The following is a 25610-nucleotide window of genomic DNA, read 5'->3' on the forward strand; positions in this document are numbered from 1 at the left end:
ATTAACTGAAATAAATAGAAACTAGTATTAAAAGAAAAAAAGCCATAACTAACTGAAACTGTATTGTAGTGCTGGGCGATATGGAAAAAATCATATATCACGATATGGATTATTTTATATCACGATAACGATATATATCACGATATACCACAAAAAAGTATGTTTTCAGTTATTCTCTAAAAAGTTTGACAAAAATTTCATTGCTTGCTTTTCTCCAACTTTATTTTGAAGTGACATTTAACTCAACTGTCACAAATGAGAAACATACATTTAGTGCAGCAATATAAATGTATCTAATGAAAACAGCTGTGGCGGAGGTACAGTAGTCTTCACATTTTTTTCAAAATCATACAGTTATTTAAACTGAATTGTCAAAATAAACTCTATTTTTAAGTTTTTTTTTAAAGTGCACAACAGTTTCAAGTTTCTGAGAAGAAAAAAACATTTTTGCACAGAAGTTCAGCTATAAAAAATAAACAAATTATTTTTCAACTTTCTGAAATCTGTAACCTTGTAGTGCAAAGTTTGCAAACCAATATAAAGTGTCAAAAGTAAACATTAGGGTTGAACAGAACTCTGTTTAAGGCATTAACCATAAATAAAAATGCAAACATAAAAGGCTACTTTGTAGAAGTAGATATGTTTCTGTCAAATTTACAGGTTGAGTGCGAGGAAGACAAGTTGGTCTACTGTGTTTGGCTTAAGACATGACCTCTTACATGTGACGATGTTCCCACTCGCACTGAAGGCCCTTTCAGATGAAGAACTAGTAGCTGGAATGCACAAGTACTTTTTGGCGAGCCTGGCCACCAATGGGAAGTTCATCTCATGCTGCTTCCACCATTCCAGTGGGTCTGTCTCTGAGTCAGGCCCAAGTGCCTGAAGATACATAGAGAGCTCCAGTTCAATGGATGCTCTGCTTGGCTGGGAATGGGTGGTGGCTTGACCTGCCTTTTTGAAGTAGCTACCTAAACTTTTCTTTGTTTTCTTTGTGGGATGGGGAAGCTCTGGATCATCTTCAGCAGCTGGGGGTGAACTGGAGGCTGCTGCTGTTTGTGCACTTTCTGGTGCCGTGGCTCCCACCATGTCCACCAGCTCTGCTGTAGCTCTCATCTTTATGAACTCCACCCTCTCTTCCTTCATGTAGGCTGTCTTAAACCGTGGGTCAACAAGTGTCGCCATGTCTAGGAGATTGTTGGTGGTATGGTCATCATACTTTTCATTGAGGTACTTGAGGATACCCTCTTTGACTGCTTTTGTGAGCTCTGTGTCCCCATCCTTCCGGCTGAGGATTTCGTTGTTGAAGAGGTGCAGTACTGGCTTCAGAAAAGATACGGTGACATACCTCTCCCCCAACAAAGTGTCAATAAATTCAAACAGTGGACCCAGTGCCTTGTTCAAGGACTCTAGCAATGCCATGTCTTGCCAGCTTGGCACCAGATGTCTTGCCTAAGTCAAATAGCAAAAAAAATAGGTTACTTTCATGAGGAGGTGAATCTAGGCTGCAAACATAATCCGAATCCACAATGAAAAGAATCAATGTGCAATGTCCAGTGGCCATGTCTCACCTTCTTGTCTGCAAGGAGGACTTGTGAAAGAGCTTTCTCCTGCTCTAGGAACCTCGCTATCATCATCTGCCGCGAGCCCCATCTTGTGGGGGTTTCAGTGATGAGCTGATGGGGAGGCAAGCCCAACACTGCTTGCGCCTTGGCCAAGTCACGTTTTCTCTTCCATGAGTTGGAGAAGGTACTCACCACCTTTTTGCACACTCCAACTGCTCGTTCCACAGCCTGCTTTGTAGATGCTGGTGTGAGAGCTTTTAGAGCGTTCTCTGTTGAAATAAAACAAAAAAGTATGTAATGTAATAACATATTTTGACAGCAATTTTAATTTTTATCATCATGTATCACTTAAATGATTTATGGACTGATTTAATAATTAGATACTGTGGTCAGCTAGTATCACAATTCATTCTTTACCATGACAGACGAAATAATAAATAAATAAAATGGAGAGAATAACTTGTTCAATAAGGTTTTGTACATAGGCTGATCAAACATAACACAGGATAACCAAACTAATTTCAATTCACTAATATTTTTGTTGCTACTATAATATTCCCATTGCAATATTACACTAAGCCATTTTTAGATCATTTTACACTTACCAATGGCTAGCTGTAGACGGTGACCGAAGCATTGTAGCCGTTCCCACTCATTCAGTTCCATTGCAGAGATGTTGTTAGTGGCGTTATCCGTGGTGACACAGACAAGGTGGCATTCTTGCAATCCCCATGACTCCAGTGTATCTCTGACCTAGATAGATGAATACTTAATTAGGGGTCACTCAGAATTACTACAGCATACAGAACAGTATAATAAAACAGTAATATATAAGTGTTTTACTACCGTGCATGCATGCATATATATATATATATATATATATATATATATATATATATATATATATATATATATGTATGTATGTATGTATGTATGTATGTGTGTGTATATATATATATATATATATACACACACACACACAGGGTGTCCCATAAATCTCCATACATAGGAAAAATGAACATTTCTTGACATAAACCATTTTTATTTATATAAAATGCTCCATATGACTGCCATTTTGTCGGGAACACATTTCAAGGCATGTCCTCCACTGCTGAAGAACTACTGGGTGTCCCATAAGTCTTCATACATAGGAGACATAATACATTCCATACATATATGGTTCTAACATGTATTTCTTTATATTTTTCTTCTTTATAGTTCTTCAGCAGTGAAGGACACGCATTGAAATGTGTTCCCGACAAAATGGCATATATATATATATATATATATATATATATATATATATATATATATATGCACGTTAGTAAAATGATTCTAAAAAGAATAAATACGTAGCAATGGGAGACTCATACCTTGGGCTAGCATGACTCCTGTGTGGTCATCTGGAAAGTACAAAGTCTGTAAACAGCGGGCGCAGAGGGTCCAGTCTTTGCTGATGAAATGGATGGTTACGCTCATGTAGGGCTGCGTAGCTCTGCTCGTCCACAGGTCAGTTGTCAAGGCATAATGCACCACACTGCAAACATCCTTCTCTACTTTGGCCCGGCATGCGTCATATAAGCGAGGCAACTCGACTTTACTGAAGTGCTTACGACCGGGCATAACGTACCTCGGATCAAGGACTTTGACGAGGTCTCGAAAGCTGTCCTTCTCAACTACATGCACGGGAGCCATGCCTTTACAAATGTAACGTGAGATGGCACATGTGATTTGTTTATGGCGCTGGGACGTTTTCTCATACATGGTTTAGCTCGGATTTTTTGGATTCTTATATATTCTTTTTCGTGGACCTTCTTTAGGTGATAGAAGAGGTTTGTTGTGTTGGCATCGGGCGCGGGAATAGTCTTGTAACATAGTTTGCATATGGCCGTCTTCTGCTCCGTGTCGGACCTCTTGAACCCAAAATGTATCCAAATCACAGACGTACCCCCTCTTTTCGGTAAAAGTGCTTCTTCTTGGGCTGCTTGCGTGGCTGTCTGTTGCGACTCCGGGCATGACACTTTAACCTGTTGCGCGTCCATCGTTCAGCACTCATGAGTTAAGTAACGTAAAAGCATGTTGCAAACCCGCGTGAGAATCAAAGAACGTAAAGCAGCGTCATGTCGCAAAACCACAGGATGGAGTTTCTTTGCGAAAAATCTCTTTTTTATTCTTCTTTATTTTCACTTATATAAACTTAGAGTATGCATAGTGACAAGACAACACTAATAAAACCGTCGCAGGCTATTTAATGATATATTTGCTGTTATAATTGATAAAATTAGGTTAGAAACGATAGAAACGATAGAAGAGAAATGGCACGATTGACACTTCTCTATCGTCCCCACGATATGTATCGTCATATCGCCCAGCACTACTGTATTGTGTGCTTACAAAACTAACTAAAACAGATAAAAATTATGGATAAAATTCCCTTTGTTTTCATCTTTGTCACTGTTGGATTGATATGAAATCGATTTATTTCGCTCTAGCAATTTCCTCTGCCTTAACCATATGATATTTAAGGGTCTGTCACTTGTGTTCACTTGTGGTTTCCAGTCGTCTTCTGGTCCCCACTCTACCTGGAAACATGGAGACTAAAGTTAAGATAAGAGAATATAAGATAATCTTTGTCACATACACAATTATACACAGTACAGTGCGCAGCGAAATGTGTTTTGTACCTGCATCCAGTTTCAATAGAACAAATTTAAAAATTTAAAAACATATACATAAATAAGTCAAATAAGCAGAAGGAACAGCGTTATATATTATATTAGGTGCATGTGTAAAAAGGTGCCAGTGTGTAAGTGCGATGTCCAGTTTAAAGCTCAGAGTTAAGCAAGCGGATGGCCTGAGGGAAGAAACTCTTTCTCATCCTCTGTTGCAGTCTTTATGCAGCGAAAGCGTCGACCTGACGGCAGCAGGGAGAATAGAGAGTATCCAGGAAGGCTAGGCTGCTTCAAGATCTTCCCAGCCCTTGACCTGCATCTCTGGATGTAAATGTCCTGCAGGTTGGGGAGGGTGGATCTAATGGTCCGCTCAGGTGAATGGACCACCCTTTTGAGGGCAGAGAAGTCCTGCTTGGTACAGCTGCCCATCCAGATGGTGATGATGCTCCCGCACAGGATGCTCTCAGTGGTGCGAGTGTAAAAGTTCCTGAGCACTGTGAACGGGAGTTTGAAGTCTCTCAGGTGTTTGAGGTGGTAGAGACACTGTCTGGCCTTCTTCACAATGGTCTTACTGTGAAGTGACCAAGACGGGTCTTGTCTGATTGTCACACCAAGATATTTAAAACTGTCCACTCTTTCCACCTCAGACCCACAGTTGGGAGAAAGCAGCAGAGTCCTGTGTGGGATTTATTGGAATATGACGGAGAAGAGGAGAAAAGATATGACAAAACTAAAACTAAAGTAAAACTAAGCATTTAGGAAAAAAGGAAAACTAATAAAAACTATCAAACCTGTCCTAACAACAAATTAAAACTAACTGAATTAGAGAAAAAAAGTCAAAACTAAATAAAACTAAACTATAATGAAAATCCAAAACTATTAGAACCTTGTTAGTAGCAGTAGATGAGTTCCTTCAACCACTCCATTTCCATCCACACTCATATGTGACTAGAACTCCACATTAGACTGTTCCATTTTCTACATTCAACCTTTTTGTAAATGATTGAATCATTGCGTCCAGAAAACAGCGGTTGGGACTCATAGTGGAATATTTCTGCTCAAATATGTGAAGGCGTGTGATGTAGAAGCCCAACCACAGCAGAGGAGATGAGGAGATAAGAATGAGTAGGAACTGACTGGTGTCCTAAATCAAAGACAAAGACAGAGAAACGGGTGACTGAGAGAAGAGACGAGCAGAACATGAGACGGGACATGGACCACAGACTGATCATCTGGATGTCCTTCTGGATGCAAGGTATGAGGGAGGGTGGACACACACACAGCTGAAAGGGTTTTCAGTATGTTTGTTTTTGTTCTGTCTGGGTCACATCAGCTAGACAGATTAGAATATCAGTGATGTGATTTACATGTACATTTGGACGTGTGTGTGTGTGTGTGTGTGTGTGTTTGTGCTCTGTAATTAGGATGTAAAGGATGTCGAAGAAAAAAAAACTGGTCATAAGACACTTCTATAGGAGTCCCAGTGTAAGTTAGTTCAAGGGTCTAGAACTGAGGTTCAACACAGATACTGAATAAAAGACACTATTTAATGACAAACAGATGCACTTTTAAAAGTTATTTTACCGTATTATTTTCATGTATTTCTATGGAAGAGCAACTGTTTAAAAACACAAAGAAAATTTGTGAAGAAAGTACAATATAACCTCAGATTCTAAATGTGATTCTAGATGTGATTTTATCCATATTTTTGGGGAATAAATTACATGTAATAATTGAAAGTAAAAGCCTTTTTTGTTCAGACAGTAACTGAACCATCAAACTGTATGATCAGTGTATCCAGAATCTGTTCATATGTCATGAATCAACATATTTATGTCAGGAGACAGAGAGTAGAGAGGAGGAGGTAGAGGAGGAGGAGAGGAGGGAGGAGGAGGAGGTAGAGAGGAGGGAGGAGGAGAGGAGGAGGAGGAGATAGAGGAGGGAGGAGAGGAGGAGGAGGAGATAGAGGAGAGAGGAGGTAGAGGAGGGAGGAGGTAGAGGAGGGAGGAGGAGGAGAGGAGGTAGAGGAGTAGAGGCTGTAAATTCTCAGGTGCAGTTCAATAATGATGCATATGTTCGTCATTAGAATAACTTTGCAGAATGCATTCAATTCTTGTTTTGTCTTTAAATATTCACATATATTTTATAAACTTGTCAATTACTGAATTTTTTTTTGAGTATGATTGTTTACTTCTTTAGTCAGCTCGACATGATGTGAAATTATGATTGCAAATGCAAAAAAAAATCCCCTTTCAGGAGTGCTGCCTTGGAGCACTTTAGTGTCCACACCAGTGTCAGAATCAAACCTACTGCCTTGATGTGTGTGTGTGTGTGTATGTGTATATGTGTGTATATGTATGTGCATGTGTATATGTCTGTATGTATGTGTGTGTGTGTGTGTGTCTGTATATGTGTGTGTGTGTGTATGTGTGTGTATGTATGTGTCTGTATGTGTGTGCGTGTTTATGTCTGTATATGTCTGTCTGTCTTTATGTGTGTGTGTCCGTGTGTGTATATATGTGTGTGTATGTGTATATATGTGTGTTTGTGTGTGTGTGTGTGTGTGTGTGTATACTCTGTCTATAACTCATGTTCATCAGTCGTTGGTTGTTGTGCTTCCACTGTGTGCTCTGTGTCTACACACCAGTGGATTCAAACACAAATCGCACACGTCTCATTCAGCGTTGTGAGACCAGGTTGTGTCACATGACCAAATATGTGCTGGGGGTTCTTTTGTTGATGCTGAGTGGTTAATTGGTCAGTGGATGTGAAGGTGATTTGGCGGCTGAAGCTGTGTTTCAGGTTGTGGTTCCTGCTGAGTTTAGAGCTGAAGTGTTGAAAACGGTCCATGGACATTTAAGGGTGAGTTCAACCATCTGCATGTCCTTCAACACTAGCATTAAAGATGAATGTTCAACTGTTGGACATGGAGTAGGACCTACTGTTAACGACAAAAACAATTAGACCTATTGACTGTTTGGGGTTTCATGATTGAAAAAAAAAAAACGAAAAACACCCCCCTCCTCTGTTTTTGACAAATTGCACCCTGTGTGTGTGTGTTTGATCTCAGTCCCAGTGTTTGCTGATGGTCATGTGACTGTCATGCTGGTACCTGAGGCTCAAACTCAGATCAGTGTGAATCCAGTCAAATATTGTTGCTTTGTTGAATCCTGTCTGTTCCAACAGTGACAGTGTCAGAGCTGATTTAGAAGGAGGAGCTGCTGACTGTGTCCATTATTGCCTTCTGTCATAGATACCATGTTGTGTTTCCTCTCAACACACACCAGTACATGAAGAGTCTGAAGCACCTTTACTGATCCACTTCCTGTTTGTCACAGCAGCTGCTGATTCCAGCTCTGTGATTGGTTCCGCAGTCTGTCCATCAACTGTTGTTACACAATCCACTGACAGAACCTGTTCAAGTCAACATCTGGGTTCAAATGATCCAAATGATCCATATATGAGTTGAATAAGTCCAGATCAGTTCTACTTCAGTGTTTTTAGAATTCAACCATCAAACACAAACTGAACAATAATCAGTTTAATCAAGTCTGGGTCCATTTCAGGTGATTAATTAATGATTCCTCCAGTTTGACTGATACTGATGCCACTCAATGTGTCAGTTTCATCCTGTCGTTGTTCATCTCCTGTTGTTCAATCATGTCATATATTGGTATTTGAACCTTCATCTGTGTCACATGTGCTGCTTTGGTATTTAGACGCCGTTTATCAAAGTCAGCACAAACACAGTTCAGACAGATTTAGATCCAACCTGATGATGATGAAATTCTTTATTCAGTCATCACATAATAACCAGTGTCAAATACAGCACTTCAAACATTACAAACAGGTCATGACTGAAAAGGCACAGGCAGAAGCAAAACGCTTATATTAATGCCTGTCCTACATACCAAATTCAGCTACCCAGCATCCAATATAGGAAAAAGAAATAAAACAAAAAAAACAATGTATCCAAGCAAACAAATAAGCAAAACATGAAAAGGTGAAAATATACCAGAGAAATAGAAAACTTAACCACCAAATTAATGGTAATTTAATGTAGACTCAAAAATAAATAATTTACCTATTACTTGTTAGAGCTTAACAATTGTATCCTTCAAAAATTGCCTTATGTACCATTTTTTTTAAATATCAAAAATGGGCTGCACATTCTTAAATCCATACTGGCCTCATTCCATAGTTTAACTCCCAACAACAGATATGCATCTTCTTTTTGTGTCTTTTTTTAGCTTTTTGTACAACAAATTTACAAACATCTCGCAAATCATATTTAGACTCATCAGTTTCCTGTTTGGTTCCTAATGTGGACATGTTTGATTTCTAATCCCAATACTGTCCTATTTTCATGGCTGTCCTTTGTGTTTTTCCTGCAGGGCTCCTGTCTGAAAACAACAGCACTTCAACAGGTAAGAAATGCACAAAGGAGGGATGTGAAATGGGCTGAAGCTGAACATCCTGGTTCAGGTGGTTTTCATCTGAACAAACTGGAGCCAATGCAGAGGATTCAGGAAGGATGGGTTTACAGAAGCTCCACTGAGCACGCTCAGCTTCTGTTCCTGACATTTGGACAAGTGTGGCTTTAAAGATCCACAAGTGAAGGAAACACTGACAAACAGGAGCAGACTGAGCCATTCAATTCACTGACTGAATGAATGAGGGATGAACTGAGTCTGTTTGGACACAAAATCTGTCAGTGGGACTGAAAACACTGTTCACACATGGAAACCATATGTGGTCAATAATCCAGTCCATGTGGTCCAGATGGGGTGTTGTGGTTCTGGACTGGACTCTGACTGGTCTGTCTTATTTCTACTGTGTGTGTGTGTGTGTGTCTCTGTCTTTGTGCGTGCGTGCGTGTGCGTGTGTGTGTGTGAAAGAGGGTGTGTGTGTGTGTGTGAGTATATACAGTACAGGCCAAAAGTTTGGACACACCTTCTCATTCTTTGCATTTTCTTTATTTTCATGACTATTGACATTGTAGATTCTCACTGAAGGCATCAAAACTATGAATGAACACATGTGGAATTATGTACTTAACAAAAAGTGTGAAATAACTGAAAACATCTCTTATATTCTAGTTTCTTCAAAGTAGCCACCCTTAGCTCTGATGACTGCTTTGCACACTCTTGGCATTCTCTTGATGAGCTTCCAGAGGTAGTCACCTGAAATGGTTTCCCAACAGTCTTGAAGAAGTTCCCAGAGATGCTTAGCACTTGTTGGTCCTTTTGCCTTCACTCTGCGGTCCAGCTCACCCCAAACCATCTGGATTGGGTTCAGGTCCGGTGACTGTGGAGGCCAGGTCATCTGGCGCAGCACTCCATCACTCTCCTTCTTGGTCAGATATCCCTCACACAGCCTGGAGGTGTGTTTGGGGTCATTGTCCTGTTGAAACATAAATGATGGTCCAACTAAACGCAAACCGGATGGAATGGCATGTCACTTCAGGATGCTGTGGTAGCCATGCTGATTCAGGTTGCCTTCAATCTTGAATAAATCCCCAACAGCGTCACCAGCAAAGCACCCCCACACCATCACACCTCCCCCTCCATGCTTCACGGTGGGAATCAGGCATGTAGCATCCATCCGTTCACCTTTTCTGCGTCGCACAAAGACACGGCGGTTTGATCCAAAGATCTCAAATTTGGACTCATCAGACCAAAGCACAGATTTCCACTGGTCTAATGTCCATTCCTTGGGTTTCTTGGCCCAAATAAATCTCTTGTGTTTGTTGCCTCTCCTGAGCAGTGGTTTCCTAGCAGCTGTTTGACCATGAAGGCCTGATTCACACAGTCTCCTCTTAACAGTTGTTGTAGAGATGTGTCTGCTGCTAGAGCTCTGTGTGGTATTCATCTGGTCTCTAATCTGAGCTGCTGTTAATTTGCGATTTCTGAGGCTGGTGACTCAGATGAACTTATCTTTAGCATCAGAGGTGACTCTTGGTCTTCCTTTCCTGGGGCGGTCCTCATGTGAGCCAGTTTCGTTGGAGCGCTTGATGGTTTTTGCGACTGCACTTGGGGACACATTCAAAGTTTTTGAAATTTTCTAGACTGACTGACCTTCATTTCTTAAAGTAATGATGGCCACTCGTTTGTCTTTACTTAGCTGATTGGTCCTCGCCATAATATGTATTCAAACAGTTGTCCAATAGGGCTGTCAGCTGTGCATCAACCTGACTTCTGCACAACACAACTGATGGTCCCAACCCCATCAATAAGGCAAGAAATTCCACTAAGTAACCCTGACAAGGCACAGCTATGAAGTGGAAACCATTTCAGGTGACTACCTCTGGAAGCTCATCAAGAGAATGCCAAGGGTGTGCAAGGCAGTCATCAGAGCTAAGGGTGGCTACTTTGAAGAAACTAGAATATAAGAGATGTTTTCAGTTATTTCACACTTTTTTGTTAAGTACATAATTCCACATGTGTTCATTCATAGTTTTGATGCCTTCAGTGAGAATCTACAATGAAAATAGTCATGAAAATAAAGAAAATGCAAAGAATGAGAAGGTGTGTCCAAACTTTTGGCCTGTACTGTATATGTGTATATCTGTGTGTGTGTGTGTGTGTGTGTGTGTATAGGTGTATAGGTGTGTCTGTATGTGTATACAGGGTGGGGAAGCAAAATTTACAATGAACATTTAGTTGTTTTTTCTCAGCAGGCACTACGTCAATTGTTTTGAAACCAAACATATACTGATGTCATAATCATACCTAACACTATTATCCATACCTTTTCAGAAACTTTTGCCCATATGAGTAATCAGGAAAGCAAACGTCAAAGAGTGTGTGATTTGCTGAATGCACTCGTTACACCAAAGGAGATTTCAAAAATAGTTGGAGTGTCCATAAAGACTGTTTATAATGGAAAGAAGAGAATGACTATGAGCAAAACTATTACCAGAAAGTCTGGAAGATACTATTAAAGAAGAATGGGAGAAGTTGTCACCTGAATATTTGAGGAACACTTGCTCAAGTTTCAGGAAGCGTGTGAAGGCAGTTATTGAGAAAGAAGGAGGACACATAGAATAAAAACATTTTCTATTATGTCAATTTTCTTGTGGCAAATAAATTCTCATGACTTTCAATAAACTAATTGGTCATACACTGTCTTTCAATCCCTGCCTCAAAATATTGTACATTTTGCTTCCCCACCCTGTATGTATATATATGTGTGTGTGTTTGTGTGTGTATATGTGTGCGTGTGTCTGTGCAGGGACACACACACAGTTCAACTCTGTCTATAACTCATGTTCATCAGTCGTTGGTTGTTGTGCTTCCACTGTGTGCTCTGTGTCTACACACCAGTGGATTCAAACACAAATCGCACACGTCTCATTCAGCGTTGTGAGACCAGGTTGTGTCACATGACCAAATATGTGCTGGGGGTTCTTTTGTTGATGCTGAGTGGTTAATTGGTCAGTGGATGTGAAGGTGATTTGGCGGCTGAAGCTGTGTTTCAGGTTGTGGTTCCTGCTGAGTTTAGAGCTGAAGTGTTGAAAACGGTCCATGGACATTTAAGGGTGAGTTCAACCATCTGCATGTCCTTCAACACTGGCATTAAAGATGAATGTTCAACTGTTGGACATGGAGTAGGACCTACTGTTAACGACAAAAACAATTAGACCTGTTGACTGTTTGGGGTTTCATGATTGAAAAAAAAAACAAAAAAAAAACACCGCCCTCCTCTGTTTCTGACAAATTGCACCCTGTGTGTGTATGTGTGTGTGTTTGATCTCATTCCTAGTGTGTGCTGATGGTCATGTGACTGTCATGATGGTACCTAAGGCTCAAACTCAGATCAGTGTGAATCCAGTCAAATATTGTTGCTTTGATGAATCCTGTCTGTTCCAACAGTGACAGTGTCAGAGCTGATTTGAAGGAGGAGCTGCTGACTGTGTCCATTACTGCCTTCTGTCATAGATACCATGGGATAAACCAGTGAACATGTGTGTTGTGCTTTCATCAGCCTCAGGTTCTGTCTGTAACTCGTCTGTGTTGGATTTCTGGATCAGGATCAAACACATACATGTTGTGTTTCCTCTCAACACACACCAGTACATGAAGAGTCTGAAGCACCTTTACTGATCCACTTCCTGTTTGTCACAGCAGCTGCTGATTCCAGCTCTGTGATTGGTTCCACAGTCTGTCCATCAACTGCTGTTCCACAATCCACTGACAGAATCTGTTCAACTCAGCATCTGGGTTCAAATGATCCAAATGATCCATATATGAGTTGAATAAGTCCAGATCAGTTCTGCTTCAGTGTTTTTAGAATTCAACTATCAAACACAAACTGAACAATTATCAGTTTAATCAAGTCTGGGTCCATTTCAGGTGATTAATGATTCCTCCAGTTTGACTGATACTGACCCCACTCAATGTGTCAGTTTCATCTTGTCGTTGTTCATCTCCTGCTGTTCAATCATGTCATATATTTGTATTTGAACCTTCATCTGTGTCTCATGTGCTGCTTTGGTATTTAGACGCCGTTTGTCAAAGTCAAAGCACAAACACAGTTCAGACAGATTTGGATCCAACCTGATCAGCCTCAGTTTCCTGTTTGGTTCCTAATGTGGACATGTTTGATTTCTAATCCCAATACTGTCCTATTTTCATGGCTGTCCTTTGTGTTTTTCCTGCAGGGCTCCTGTCTGAAAACAACAGCACTTCAACAGGTAAGAAATGCACAAAGGAGGGATGTGAAATGGGCTGAAGCTGAACATCCTGGTTCAGGTGGTTTTCATCTGAACAAACTGGAGCCAATGCAGAGGATTCAGGAAGGATGGGTTTACAGAAGCTCCACTGAGCACGCTCAGCTTCTGTTCCTGACATTTGGACAAGTGTGGCTTTAAAGATCCACAAGTGAAGGAAACACTGACAAACAGGAGCAGACTGAGCCATTCAATTCACTGACTGAATGAATGAGGGATGAACTGAGTCAGTTTGGACAGAAAATCTGTCAGTGGGACTGAAAACACTGTTCACACATGGAAACCATATGTGGTCAATAATCCAGTTCATGTGGTCCAGATGGGGTGTTGTGGTTCTGGACTGGACTCTGACTGGTCTGTCTTATTTCTACAGAGTCTGTCCACTTCAGGTTGGTGGGAGGAGCCAGTCGTTGTCATGGTGATCTGGAGATGAAACGACAGAATGGAAGCTGGAAACCAGTGGATGGAAGCTACTGGTACAGGAAGTTAGGAAACAGAGTTTGTGCAGAACTGGACTGTGGATCTGCAGTTTCACTGAGACGCAGAGAGAGGCGTTCAGATATAGATTGTTGGTGGATCAGTGATAGTTTGAAGATAAGTGGAGTCTGTGATGAATCTGCACTGAGTGATTGTTTTAGATCTGAAACATATCTCTATTCATCCCTGGAGCTGAATTGTTCAGGTAAGAGCATAAACACTGAACCCTAACCCTTCTTTTTCACTATGGGCTCCAGACTCTGTGGACTCTCAGATCCTGGTCGGTCCAAGACAAAAGTTAAGTCAGCTCAGATTTAATGTGAACTCACACAAACTGATCAATACAATCAATCAACCAATAATATCCATGTCCACAAACAAACAGCTGATGAACATCATGTCACACAGAGGAAACAAACACAAACCCATATGAATGTGAGTCCACTACAGTCCAGTAAAATCCATTATTTAGTCCAAGCCCCAGACCCTGGTCTACTCCAGTCTACTAGAGTCCCTTAGAGTCCACTTCAGACTCTAGTTTTATTCCAGTCTTCTTCCATCTGTGTCCACAGACTCTGTCAGACTGGTCCATGGGTCCGGTGTGTGTTCAGGCAGACTGGAGGTCCGGTCTAACCAGTCCAGGTCCTGGTCCTCAGTGTGTGAAGGACACTTGGACCTTCATGGTGCCCAGGTGGTCTGTAGGGAGCTGGGCTGTGGGGCTCCTGGGCTCCTCCAGGGGGTGCTCTCTGGAGCAGCGGAGGCTCCTGTGGTGCAGAGGTTCCAGTGTGAAGGCCATGAGTCTGCTCTGCTGGACTGTGGAAGCTCAGAGTCACAGAACTGCTCATCTGGAACAGCGGTGGACCTTACCTGCACAGGTGGGCGGAGCTTTGACTGACAGCAGCTTCTATCAGTTCACTCACTTTGATCTCATTTATCTGTCACTTCTATTTGATCAGATCCTGATGATGTCAGACTGGTGGGAGGAGCCAGTCGCTGTAACGGTGACGTACAGATGAAATATCATGGAGAATGGAGAAACATGGAATATAGGTATTATGACCCCTGGACCCTGAAGGCAGCGGATGTCATATGTCGTCGACTGGATTGTGGATCTGCTGTTTCTGGGAGATCTGGTTCATCTGGCCATGTTTGGGTCATCAGCTCCTACTGTCTTCTCTCTACATCTGCACTGACGGACTGTGTGAAATCAGATCCTTTTAACTCTGGCCCCGCCCTGTCCCTCACCTGTTCAGGTAAGTCTCCTGATGATGGTCCTGATTCTGTCAGAGTTCTTCCATGAGTCCATTCAGGTGTGTTTTATCTGAGCTGTGTCAAACCAAACCCAGTCAGACCAGGTCCACACATTGGACAGTTGGACTGAAACATCAAACACATGCAGCTGAATACAGTTCCAGTCCATGAATGTGGTCACATGACTCTGCTTTCCAACAGGCTGTTGAACAGCTCAGAAGGACTGAGTCCATTTGTTTGAACTGGACTTTGTGTTGGTCCATGTGACATGTAACCTGTGACTGAGGATCCACAGAGTGGACCTGAGGCCCGTTTGAGTCCAGTCTGAATGTAGACAGCGCCCTCTGTTGGAATCCAGTTCAACAACAGCACACACTCACTGTGTCCTTCAGCTCCACATTCAACACTAAAGGGCCTTTTATTGGTGTGTTCTTAGTTCTGCTGTTTTCTTTGAGGACGTTGTGTCTCTGGTTGAACTGGTCCATGAGTCCTATTTAGTTCCTGTGTCACTAATGACTGACAGGAGGCTTTGACAGAGTCCACCCTCACACTCCCGTCTGTCCAGGGGCTTTTGTGTCTTTAAACATGTCTGTGTGTTGCTGTGGGTCCACAGACTCTGTCAGACTGGTCCATGGTTCCGGTCGGTGTTCAGGCAGACTGGAGGTCCGCTCCAACCAGTCCTGGTCCTCAGTGTGTGAAGAGGATCTGGACCTTAACGATACCCAGGTGGTCTGCAGGGAGCTGGGCTGTGGGGCTCCTGGGCTCCTCCAGGGGGCGCTCTATGGAGAGGGGGAGGCTCCAGTCTGGACCAGTGAGCTCCAGTGTGAAGGAAATGAGTCTTCTGTCCTGGACTGTAGAAGGTCCAGCTCAGCTGGGAAGACCTGCTCACCTGGACCAGCTGCTGGACTCACCTGTTCAGGTACCAAGGGGGTGTGGCTTTCATATGACAGACTTTTACACGTCCAATGAGAGAATGAGGGATAGCACAGATAATTCCTTCCCACAGCCATCAGAATACAGAACAGTTCACAGTAACACCCCCCCCCCCATATCACATCATGTGCATGTGCAAATATAATGTAAATATGAATATAATATTTATATTTAAATCTAAATTTGTATAAATACTAAGCAGATTTTTTATGTTTCATAAGTGTATAATTTCAGATCGTCTTCCCTGCACTTTATTGTTGTATTTGCTGTTGTCAGCTGTGGAAGTTCACCATGGAGGGATCAGTAAAGTCTGATCTGATCTTACCTTACCTGACCTTACCTTTCTTGGACTCCTTTCTTTGTCTGTGTAAGTTCTCATTTGTCCAGGTCATGGTTCTTCTCGGTTCTACTGGACTGGTTCAGCTCTTTTGAAAATGTTTAGTCTCTCTTCGTCTCTTGGATGACAGTCCAAACATTTTCTAAACAGCTGAACCAGTCCTCCTCTCTTTGTGTCTCTGCTCACATCCAGGTGGTGTCAGGTTGGTGGGACAGCCGAGCCGCTGTGCTGGTACTTTGGAGATCCAACACCAGGGACAGTGGAGACCAGTAGAAGACTATGATGGAGACTGGGACCTGACGTCTGGATCTGCTGTGTGTCAGTATCTGGACTGTGGATCAGCTGTTTCAGTCAACAGAACAGATGATTCTCCACGCAGACGTGTGTGGTAGGTGTCAGTTCCTTGTGTAAAGCTGACATCTGGACCGAGGGACTGTGTTGGACTAGATGGTTCCTCTAAAGACTCATCTGGTGTGGACGTGGTGTGTTCAGGTACAAATGGACACAAACTGTGTCTGAACTGAATTCTCAGTGACCAGATGGTTCTGACTCTGACGTTTAAAGTTACATCTAATGAATCTTTTCATTTCATCAGTTGATTATTTTGTCTCAGTTCATTGTTTTTTCTGTCAAATGTGTCAAATATTGACCTTTGACCTTTGTAACGTCCAGATCCCAAATGAACGTCTTCATTTGGACCAGATGAGGCTGAAAACACAAACATATTTCACATTAGTCTCATTTAGGACAAAAGGACCAAATGTTGACATGTGAGACTGTAAAACCACCACATGTGTGTCCTTTTTTACCCATAATGCCTTTGAAGGTCATCTGTGCTCTAAATGACCCATTCCTCATGTTTTCATTGGTCAGTGTTCATCCCATCCCAAACTCCTGTGGATCAGATCCATCTGTGTCTCTGAGGAGGATGGATTCTCTGACTGCTTGTTTGTGCTCATGTGTGCTGCTTGGTCCAATCATGTCTCTGTGTGTGGACAGATCTGCTGCCTCAGCCCAACATCTCCCTGTCTGACGGGGTCTTTGGGGTCTACCAGCAGGGGTTCCGGGTGCTGTTGTTCTCCGACTTCACCATCACATGCTCCGTCCGACCACAGTACCCAGGAGGCTCCTTCCAGCTGATCTCTGACACCAAGAAGCCGCTGAACCTCACCCTGCCGGCTGTCAATCACTCCGCCCACTTCCTGTTGTCTGCCATGGGCTACGCCCACCGAGGGAACTACACATGTGTTTATCACGTGGACGTTTATAACCACAGCTTCTCTTCATCTCAGAGCCCCGCCCTCTATCTCACTGTCGGAGGTAATGTCAGGACAAACACACACAAAACACCCACAATGCATCAGTAACAGTCACATGACCATGTTCCACAACGTTCCCAGTGAGCAGAGTGAACAGGTGTGAGCAGAACCACGTTGGTAGAACTGAGATCAGGTAAAGCCGGTCCAGTTGAACCTGTCAGAGACTGGGCTGAACCAACAAACACTCCTTTAATCTGAGCTCAGTTCAAAGCACAGTTGAGTTTAAACCCAGGTTTAAACCCAGTCCATCCAGTTGAATGTGAAGCCCAGTTAGTGTCCACAGTTCAAGGTGCATCTGTACATGTGTGTGTGTGTGGTCCACATGTCCAGGGTCTAGAGGGGGTCCACTGGTATCAGTCAGTCTATGAGCTGCAGCAGATGGAGGTCTGGACCAACACAGTTGGACACATGGTGTCAAATCTGTCCAATAGGACGAGTCCACTTCAACAACATCAACCAACACTTTGAATTCAACTGTCTGCCTCATTTTCAAACTCTTCTTTAAACCCACCTCTGTTCTTTGGCTTTTCACACCGCGTAGGTTGTTGATTTGATGTGCACAGATATTTGATCTGGGGTGGACAGACTATTGATTTAGGATGTTTCACTGTGTTTTTGTCTTAGTATTTGATCTTCTTATTGTGTTTCTTTTACTGTACAGCGCTGTGGAAACCTTTGTGTTTATTTAACCCATAAAGACCCAGTGTTACTGTAGTGGCACTTCCAATATATGGTTTTCTATATATTTAAGTTTTCTGAAGGGATTGATCACAATTTATTATGACATAATCCTCTGTATTTAGTGGGGGGTTTTTCAGTGAACACCAGGTATTTTCCTATATTTAATTTATTGATCATGTAGATGTTCATAAAAGCTCAGGTTAAAGTTGAGGATTTTTATATCAGAAACAGAGAAAACTGAAGAAAAAGGGACTTTTTCTGCAAAAATATGAACATAAACCCAGTGTGTCCATCCACTGTCACTGATCCAACTCCATGGGTTTTACTGGTGAATCAGTGTTGGAGAAGATGACAGTGTTTCCACAGTAACTACAGAGCCTCTGAACGTTCAAGTGGATCATATCTGATAACCATGAAAAGATGAAGAACTGTATTTTACACCAATTATTGACATGGATTGATAGGATTAGTGGATCAACAGGAATGAAACAGTTTAGATCAGTAGATGGTTTAGGTTAAAGGTGGACGTTTGGGTCCTTAAGGGTTAAATTTTTGCTTTATCAATAAAAATGGATTGGGTTGAACTTCAGCTCAGAACTCAACTCATAGTTTCTTGTAAGAATATGTGTGAGTGGAAAGGACATGAAAGCTGGTAAATGATCAGATGAAAACATGTTGGAACACAGATGTGAAACAGTCAAAGTTGAGTTTCTAATGGATCAGTCTTTTTTTGAGGTTTTTACAGACGTATATTTGCACTGGAGTTCCAGATGATAAACGCTAAACTAACTAGAAAAATAGATCACATATGTATCAGATTTAGGACCACATATGAAAGTGGTCTGGGTCAGATTTAGGACTACATATCAAAGTGGTTTGGATTGGATTAGTGCTGTTCAAACTGTCTGTAACAGATCAGATACAGGTCACATATGGCTTCGCTGCAGCCGCCCCCACCCTATGGAACTCACTCCCACAAAACATCAGGAACTCAGACTCAATACAAAACTTCAAATCACTACTCAAAACTCACCTGTTCAAACTTGTATTTTCTTGAGCTTCTTTCCTTTCTCTCTGTTCTTTTTGTTTTGATTGTTTGTGAAGCATCTTTGAGTGTCCAAAAAAGCGCTATATAAGTATGATGTATTGTTATTGTTTATTACTATAAATGGGATTTGGGCCTCGTTTACCTGCATCTGAACGGAGCCTCAGACACAAATGTGACTTCAGTCTGAACTCAGACTCAGAATCCCACTGAGCTCAGCACAAACATCCTCAGGATGAAAATATGTCCCATTGGTGCAGGTTTTCTGCAGACTGAATACACTGGGCTACAATTATGACTCCGCCCCCCAAAGGGGAGGAAAGGGCTATAGTTTTTGGTTCAGTTTGTTTGTTTGTTTACACTTTATCAGTAAAACTACTGTTTGAATTCAGTCCTAATTGGGTTTATAGATTACCAGTGACCCAGAATAGATGTGGTTACATTTTGGGAAAAGTAGGTCAAAGTTCACATATTTTATGAATTTTTTAAATCTTTTTTTTCCCATTTACTTATAATTGGTGAAATTTCAAATCATGATAAAAAACATCAGTTTTGTTTTAATTTACTTCAAACTTGGCTCATATATAGAGGCTTTTGTTCTCCATCACTCTGACATAAATCTAAGGCGTATGAATTTTTTTAACATTTTGGGTAAATTATTTTCATTTTTCCCCCATTTCCCTAACATTGTGGTACTCCACTGTTATAAAGGATCAGGAAATCAGTAAAAAAAAAAAAGTATCCATCAAAACTTCATCATTTCTAATAAATTTATTGTGAAAAAATAAATGAAGTTGTTCTAATAAATGAATGTGATTAAAGTTGCTGTGGGTTAAATGTTGAGCTCTGGGGGTGAAGGTTCGAGTCTGTGACTTTGAAATAATATCAAACAGACAAAAGTCCTGAAAACATACTGTGCATTTATTTATTCAACTTCATGAACATTATCACGACACAAGGGTGTAGAATAAGCTCCAATAGGTGTGAGGGGGCGGGGTTTGTTGGTCCTGACACCACTGGGTTAGAAATGATCTGCCTCAGATTAAATGTGTTCAATGTTCCAGATCTGAATCAGATTAATTGTTAAACTAATGACCACAGTGTTGGTTTGCTGCTGTTTTCCAGGTATATGATGGTGTGTTCTAACACATATATGTTGGTTTGTGTCCATTTCTCCAACAGTTGTGTAAATGTTCCACTGATAGAACCTGGCCAGTCCATGTATTGTCATGTGCAGACAGTGTTTGAAGTCGATCTGACACTAATATTCCTTTAGACTTAAACCCATTCTCTGGTGAATTTTCCATTTTCCCATTTGGAGCCCAGACTTGATGGTTGTTGTTGTTGTGTTTCAGACTTGGTGACAAATCTGATCATCAGGGTGGTTCTGGTCCACTTCCTCCTGATCATGGGGACCATCTCCCTCTACTTCTACTGTCGGGTCAGTTCACAGCTTTATTCAAACCAGCAAAGTTTATTTCTACAGCACCTTTCACAGACAAGAGAAGTCACAAAGTGTTTCACAAAAGAGAATATAATACAAATAAGAACACAGATAAAATTACAATCATAAAAAGGTCTAAATTTAAAATCATAAGTTGGTCATATAACAATTCTTTATCTAGTGCCGTTCAAATGCCTGGAGAAACAAGTGAGTTTGGAGTTTTGTGTGTTTATTCAACACACTAACACACTTCAGTGCTGACATGGGACGCTTCTGCCAAACTGGGTTTACCTCCAATATCTGACACATGTGTTTGTGCAGGTTTCAGAGGCTCATGGTGTGGAGAAGACAATCACAGAAGAACGGCCAAGAACGGAATAAAGGTCCTGAACCGATAACGTGATAACGTAATAACTTATTACGTTATTTTCCTGGTAAAAAAAAAACAAACAATTCTTTGCAAATGTAATAACTGAGGTAATAATGTAATAATATATGAATTTAACTGTATTTAAGTTTAATTTATTAGAGAGAACTGTGATCAAATCACAGCAAGAGAGAGAGAAGGGGGGGGGAGGGAAAGAGAGCGAGTGGAAGAGAGAGAGAGAGAGGCAGATTTGATCTCAATTCTCTCTAACAAATTAAACTTAAATACAGTTTTATTCATATATTATTCCATTATTACCTCAGTTATTACATTTGCAAAGTAATTTTTTTTTTTTTACCAGGACAATAACGTACAGCCAAAGTTCTTCCGTTATCGGTGGTTCTTCTTCATGGTGCTTTTCCACCGTCGAACACCAATGCCCTTCATGCGTGTGTTTAATGGTTTTACTGGTTTCATCTGGAAAATGTCCACACAGATGAGATCACATGACTCAGGTGATGTGATGGTCTAAAGCTCCAACCTGGAAGGACTGAGGATGGGAACTCCAGTCTGTGGAGTCCAAGTCCTGGATTTAGTAAATCCACCTCCTGTCTGTTCCAGTCCACCAGGAAAAGTCCCAGACAAACACTGAGACTGAACGTCTGTGTGCTTTCAGAGCCGTCCCATGTCAGCATTATTTCACTGATCAGGTGGATTTGATTCAGTGACTGAATGGACTTTACATGGACTCACACACACATGAGTGACAGCAGCACATGATGATGACATGTTTGTTCCAGGCCAATAGGGGGCGCTTCAGACTGAAGGCATGCAACACACCATGAGATACAGCAACACAATCTACAGCAACAGCAACCACCACAGCAACATTCACATCCAAGTCCACGTTGCCATGGAAACACCAGCCTTTGTCCCACTCTGGACCTGCTGATGTGTCAGAACTTCTTGTATGATTTTTGTTGTTGTTTTTATCGCTGCCTTAGTTTCCTCCACCAAGGAGGTTATGTTTTTGCCGGTGTTGGTTGGTCTGTCTGTCTGTCCATGTGCAAGATAACTCAAAAAGTTATGGACGGATTTAAATGAAAATTTCAGGAAATGTTGATACTGGCACAAGGAACAAATGATTAAATTTTGGTGGTAATCGGGGGGGGGGGGGGGGGGGGGGGGCACAGGGGCCCTCTAATCTTCCTTGGCGGAGGTCTGCACTCTCCAAGTGCTTCTTGTTTCGTATTGTTTTGGTATTGTTCTTTTCCAGCTCATACATGAACTCTGCTCTGAAAGCAGCTGCAAAACACTTGGAAATCCTTCATATGGATGAATTCACCACTTTTCCTGGGCTGTTCCTTTAGTTTGACACCAGAGTTCTACTAGAGTTTGGAGTTTTTGTTCAGTCTTTCACTGTGCTTTTCTGTCTTTATGTCATTCTAGGTGTTTGTGAGTTTGTCCTGTATTTCTGTGTCAGTATTGTCAGGGCCAGTTCTAGCCATTTTGGCACCCTAGGTGAGATATGAATTTGGTGCCCCCCCTGACACACACACACATATATGTATATAGGGGGGAGGGGTCATGAAGAAGAGATCCACAAAGCGTAAAAGGAGATGCACAAAGCAGCCAGCAGTAAACCAGATAGAAACATATATAAACCAGATAGAAGCATATATAAACCAGATAGAAGCATATGTAAACCAGACAGAAGCATATATAAACCAGATAGAAACATATATAAACCAGACAGAAGCATATATAAACCAGATAGAAACATATATAAACCAGACAGAAGCATATATAAACCAGATAGAAACATACATAAACCAGATAGAAGCATATATAAACCAGATAGAAACATACATAAACCAGATAGAAGCATATATAAACCAGATAGAAGCATATATAAACCAGACAGAAGCATATATAAACCAGATAGAAGCATATATAAACCAGACAGAAGCATATATAAACCAGATAGAAGGATATATAAACCAGACAGAAGCATATATAAACCAGATAGAAACATACATAAACCAGATAGAAGCATATATAAACCAGATAGAAACATATATAAACCAGACAGAAGCATATATAAACCAGATAGAAGCATATATAAACCAGACAGAAACATATATAAACTAGACAGAAGCATATATAAACCAGATGGAAGCATATATAAACCAGATAGAAGCATATATAAACCAGACAGAAGCATATATAAACCAGATAGAAGCATATATAAATCTAGCTGTACATACAGTCTCATGTTGAACTCTGATCAGGGCCTACAGCTCAGTCTCTACAGTATTAAAGCTTCTCAACTGGTGGCTCGCGGCCCTAAAGTCAGACCAGCTTAAATGCTTCAGTCTGTGATGTCACTTGTATTTGACAGATGTACAGGATGCTGGCCGTTGCCATGGAAACGCCGGCCTTTGTCCCACTCTGGACCTGCTGACGTGTCTGATAAACCTGTCAGGTTTCATTTTTATCTCTGTACATATTTGAGGTATTTGTCAGAACTTCTGGTATGATTTTTTTTGTTTTTTTTTATCGCTGCCTTAGTTTCGTATTGTTTTACTGTGAAGCAGATTGAACCTCAGATGAAGACAGCAGTCTGAGTTTTGGATGGACACATTTACAACATGTATCAGTGATTACATTCCCTTTGATACTTTTCCATCTCTAATGCTCCGTGTGTCCATATATGGTCCTTTGACTCTGTATGTTCATTATTATTCTGACTTGTATTTACGCCTCCTGATTCATGTTCAATCAACAGTTCTATTAAAGTGTGTGTGTGTGTGTGTGTGTGTGTGTGAACAGCTGTGGGTTATTCATTCAACTTTAACAGGTTTCAGGTTTATGACCTCATGGGGCACATTTTTAGCCACAACTGCATGTAATTGGAAGAACTCCTTGTGTAGATTATAAGTCAAGACTAGCAGACATATCTGAAAGAATTTATGGTTTTTGTTCACGTACAAATATTCATATATTTAGTCTATTGATTTGGACAGAGAGGAGAGAGCTGCAGGGGGGACATGACTATTTTCAACCCCCGACCCCCACACTGGAAAAAATCTAAATGTTACCAAGTGTATTTTTCTCATTTCTAGTCCAAATATCTCGTCACACTTAAAATAAGTCATAATCACCTAAGAGGAACTGTTCAGTGAGATATAAGAACTGATTTTTAGACAATAGATCTGAAAAATCTGATTTCAAAAAATTTTACCAAGATAATTTTCATTTGTTCCATTGGCAGATTTTTTACTTGAATGGAGCAAAAAATATTGAATTAAGAAAAGGAAAAAAAAAAAAAATCTGTCAATGGAACAAATGAAAATTATCTTGGTAAAATTTCTTGAAATAATATTTTCCAGATCTATTGTCTAAAAATCAGTTCTTATATCTCAGTGAAAAGTTCCTCTTTAGGTGATTTTGTGTCAAAGACATAACATTTCATAAATTGTATAAATTACTTTCATAAGTTACAATAAGTTAATAATGGATAAATAAATGTAAAAATCTGTTAAAATGCACTTTTTCATAACCCCATGTCAGAGTGCACAGTTTTCGCAGGTAAATAGTAAATGTTGGAGAAACTGTGGCTGTCCGTTGGCCCATCACTACCACATATTCTGGGACTGTCAGGGTATACAAAAGTACTGGACTGAGATCAATAAAGCAATGCAATTAATTTTTAAACATACATTCCCTCTGACTTCAGAACTATGTATTTTGGACTCAAAACACCTGCTATGAAAGTAGATGAATATCTGTGGAATGTTCTTTTGGCAGCAGGGAAACAAGCAATAAAAAAATGGATGGTGCAAGATGAGCCAACTGTTCAGCAATGGGTTCAAATAACATGGGATATTTACAAAATGGAAAAAAATCACCTTCACCGTTAATCTGAAATTAGAAATATTCGCCAAACATTGGGAAAAATGGGAAAATTATGTGAAACAATACATGCCAAATATTACCATGATGATCTAAAAGGAGACTATTCAATTTATTATGTACTTCTTTTTTTTTCAGTCTGTATAAATATCACTCGTAATCTTTCTTTTCTATTGAACGCTATGCAAAGCTAGATATGTCCATGCTGTTCTCTCTCTGGATGTTTGGGAAAAAAAAAAAAAATCCTTTCCAATCCCTAAGACAATGGGACAGAGACAATCAGAAATGTATTAGCCTCACTGAACCTTTTTTTTTTTTTTTTTTTTTTTTTGTTTGGATGGAGAATGTTCTCCTTGAATGTGAACACTGTGAGGAATGTGTGGCAGATTGATGTGACTGTAAAATGTTATGTCTCTTCCGCTTCAATAAAAAAAAAAAAAAAAATCTGTTAAAATGCAGTTGGCTAAAGAATTGATAGGAGTGAGATTTCACCTCCTTAAGGATCTTTGTGTTCGCTGTGCGCTAAGGTTGTATACAGAGTGAGCGCTCTTTTGCTAGAGATGATCTTTGACGTATATTTGCCGTTCCTTATTTTCTCTGCAGTTAAAGTTCAGAAAAACTCCTGTTCGCTAAGTGTGCTCTACTACTGTGTGCCTTGGAAAATTTTCATCTTTGTAAGTGTATATATCCCAAAACAATATTAAGTTCTAGATGTTGGTTGATTGAAACTGTTCTGTGAACGTGTAATGAAGCTAATGTTTATGCTATTCAAGCTAGCAATGTGAGTGCATTACATGTGTAGAGTAATTAATAAGAACTGTCTGTAAGTGATTTAAGCTGTATGTATTTTATATGTTGCAGTTACAAAAACGTTAA

At 40.7% G+C, this 25610-nt stretch overlaps 2 protein-coding genes across 2 annotated transcripts; one reads left to right on the forward strand and one right to left on the reverse strand.

The window, feature by feature from the left end:
* Positions 1-654: 654 nt before the first annotated feature.
* Positions 655-3257, reverse strand: LOC115433210 (zinc finger BED domain-containing protein 1-like). The gene is made up of 3 exons (XM_030154496.1): positions 2936-3257; positions 1569-1831; positions 655-1449 (listed from the first exon to the last, which is right to left on the reverse strand). Exons 1-3 carry the CDS (start codon positions 3255-3257, stop codon positions 655-657), a joined length of 1380 nt encoding a protein of 459 aa, XP_030010356.1.
* A 2189-nt stretch (positions 3258-5446) lies between these two features.
* Positions 5447-13651, forward strand: LOC115433211 (T-cell differentiation antigen CD6-like). Its single transcript, XM_030154498.1, has 4 exons — positions 5447-5489; positions 8629-8661; positions 13339-13533; positions 13635-13651. Exons 1-4 carry the CDS (start codon positions 5447-5449, stop codon positions 13649-13651), a joined length of 288 nt encoding a protein of 95 aa, XP_030010358.1.
* Positions 13652-25610: the final 11959 nt, after the last annotated feature.

Source organism: Sphaeramia orbicularis, chromosome 14 (assembly GCF_902148855.1).
Source record: "Sphaeramia orbicularis chromosome 14, fSphaOr1.1, whole genome shotgun sequence".
Lineage (NCBI taxonomy): Eukaryota > Metazoa > Chordata > Actinopteri > Kurtiformes > Apogonidae > Sphaeramia > Sphaeramia orbicularis.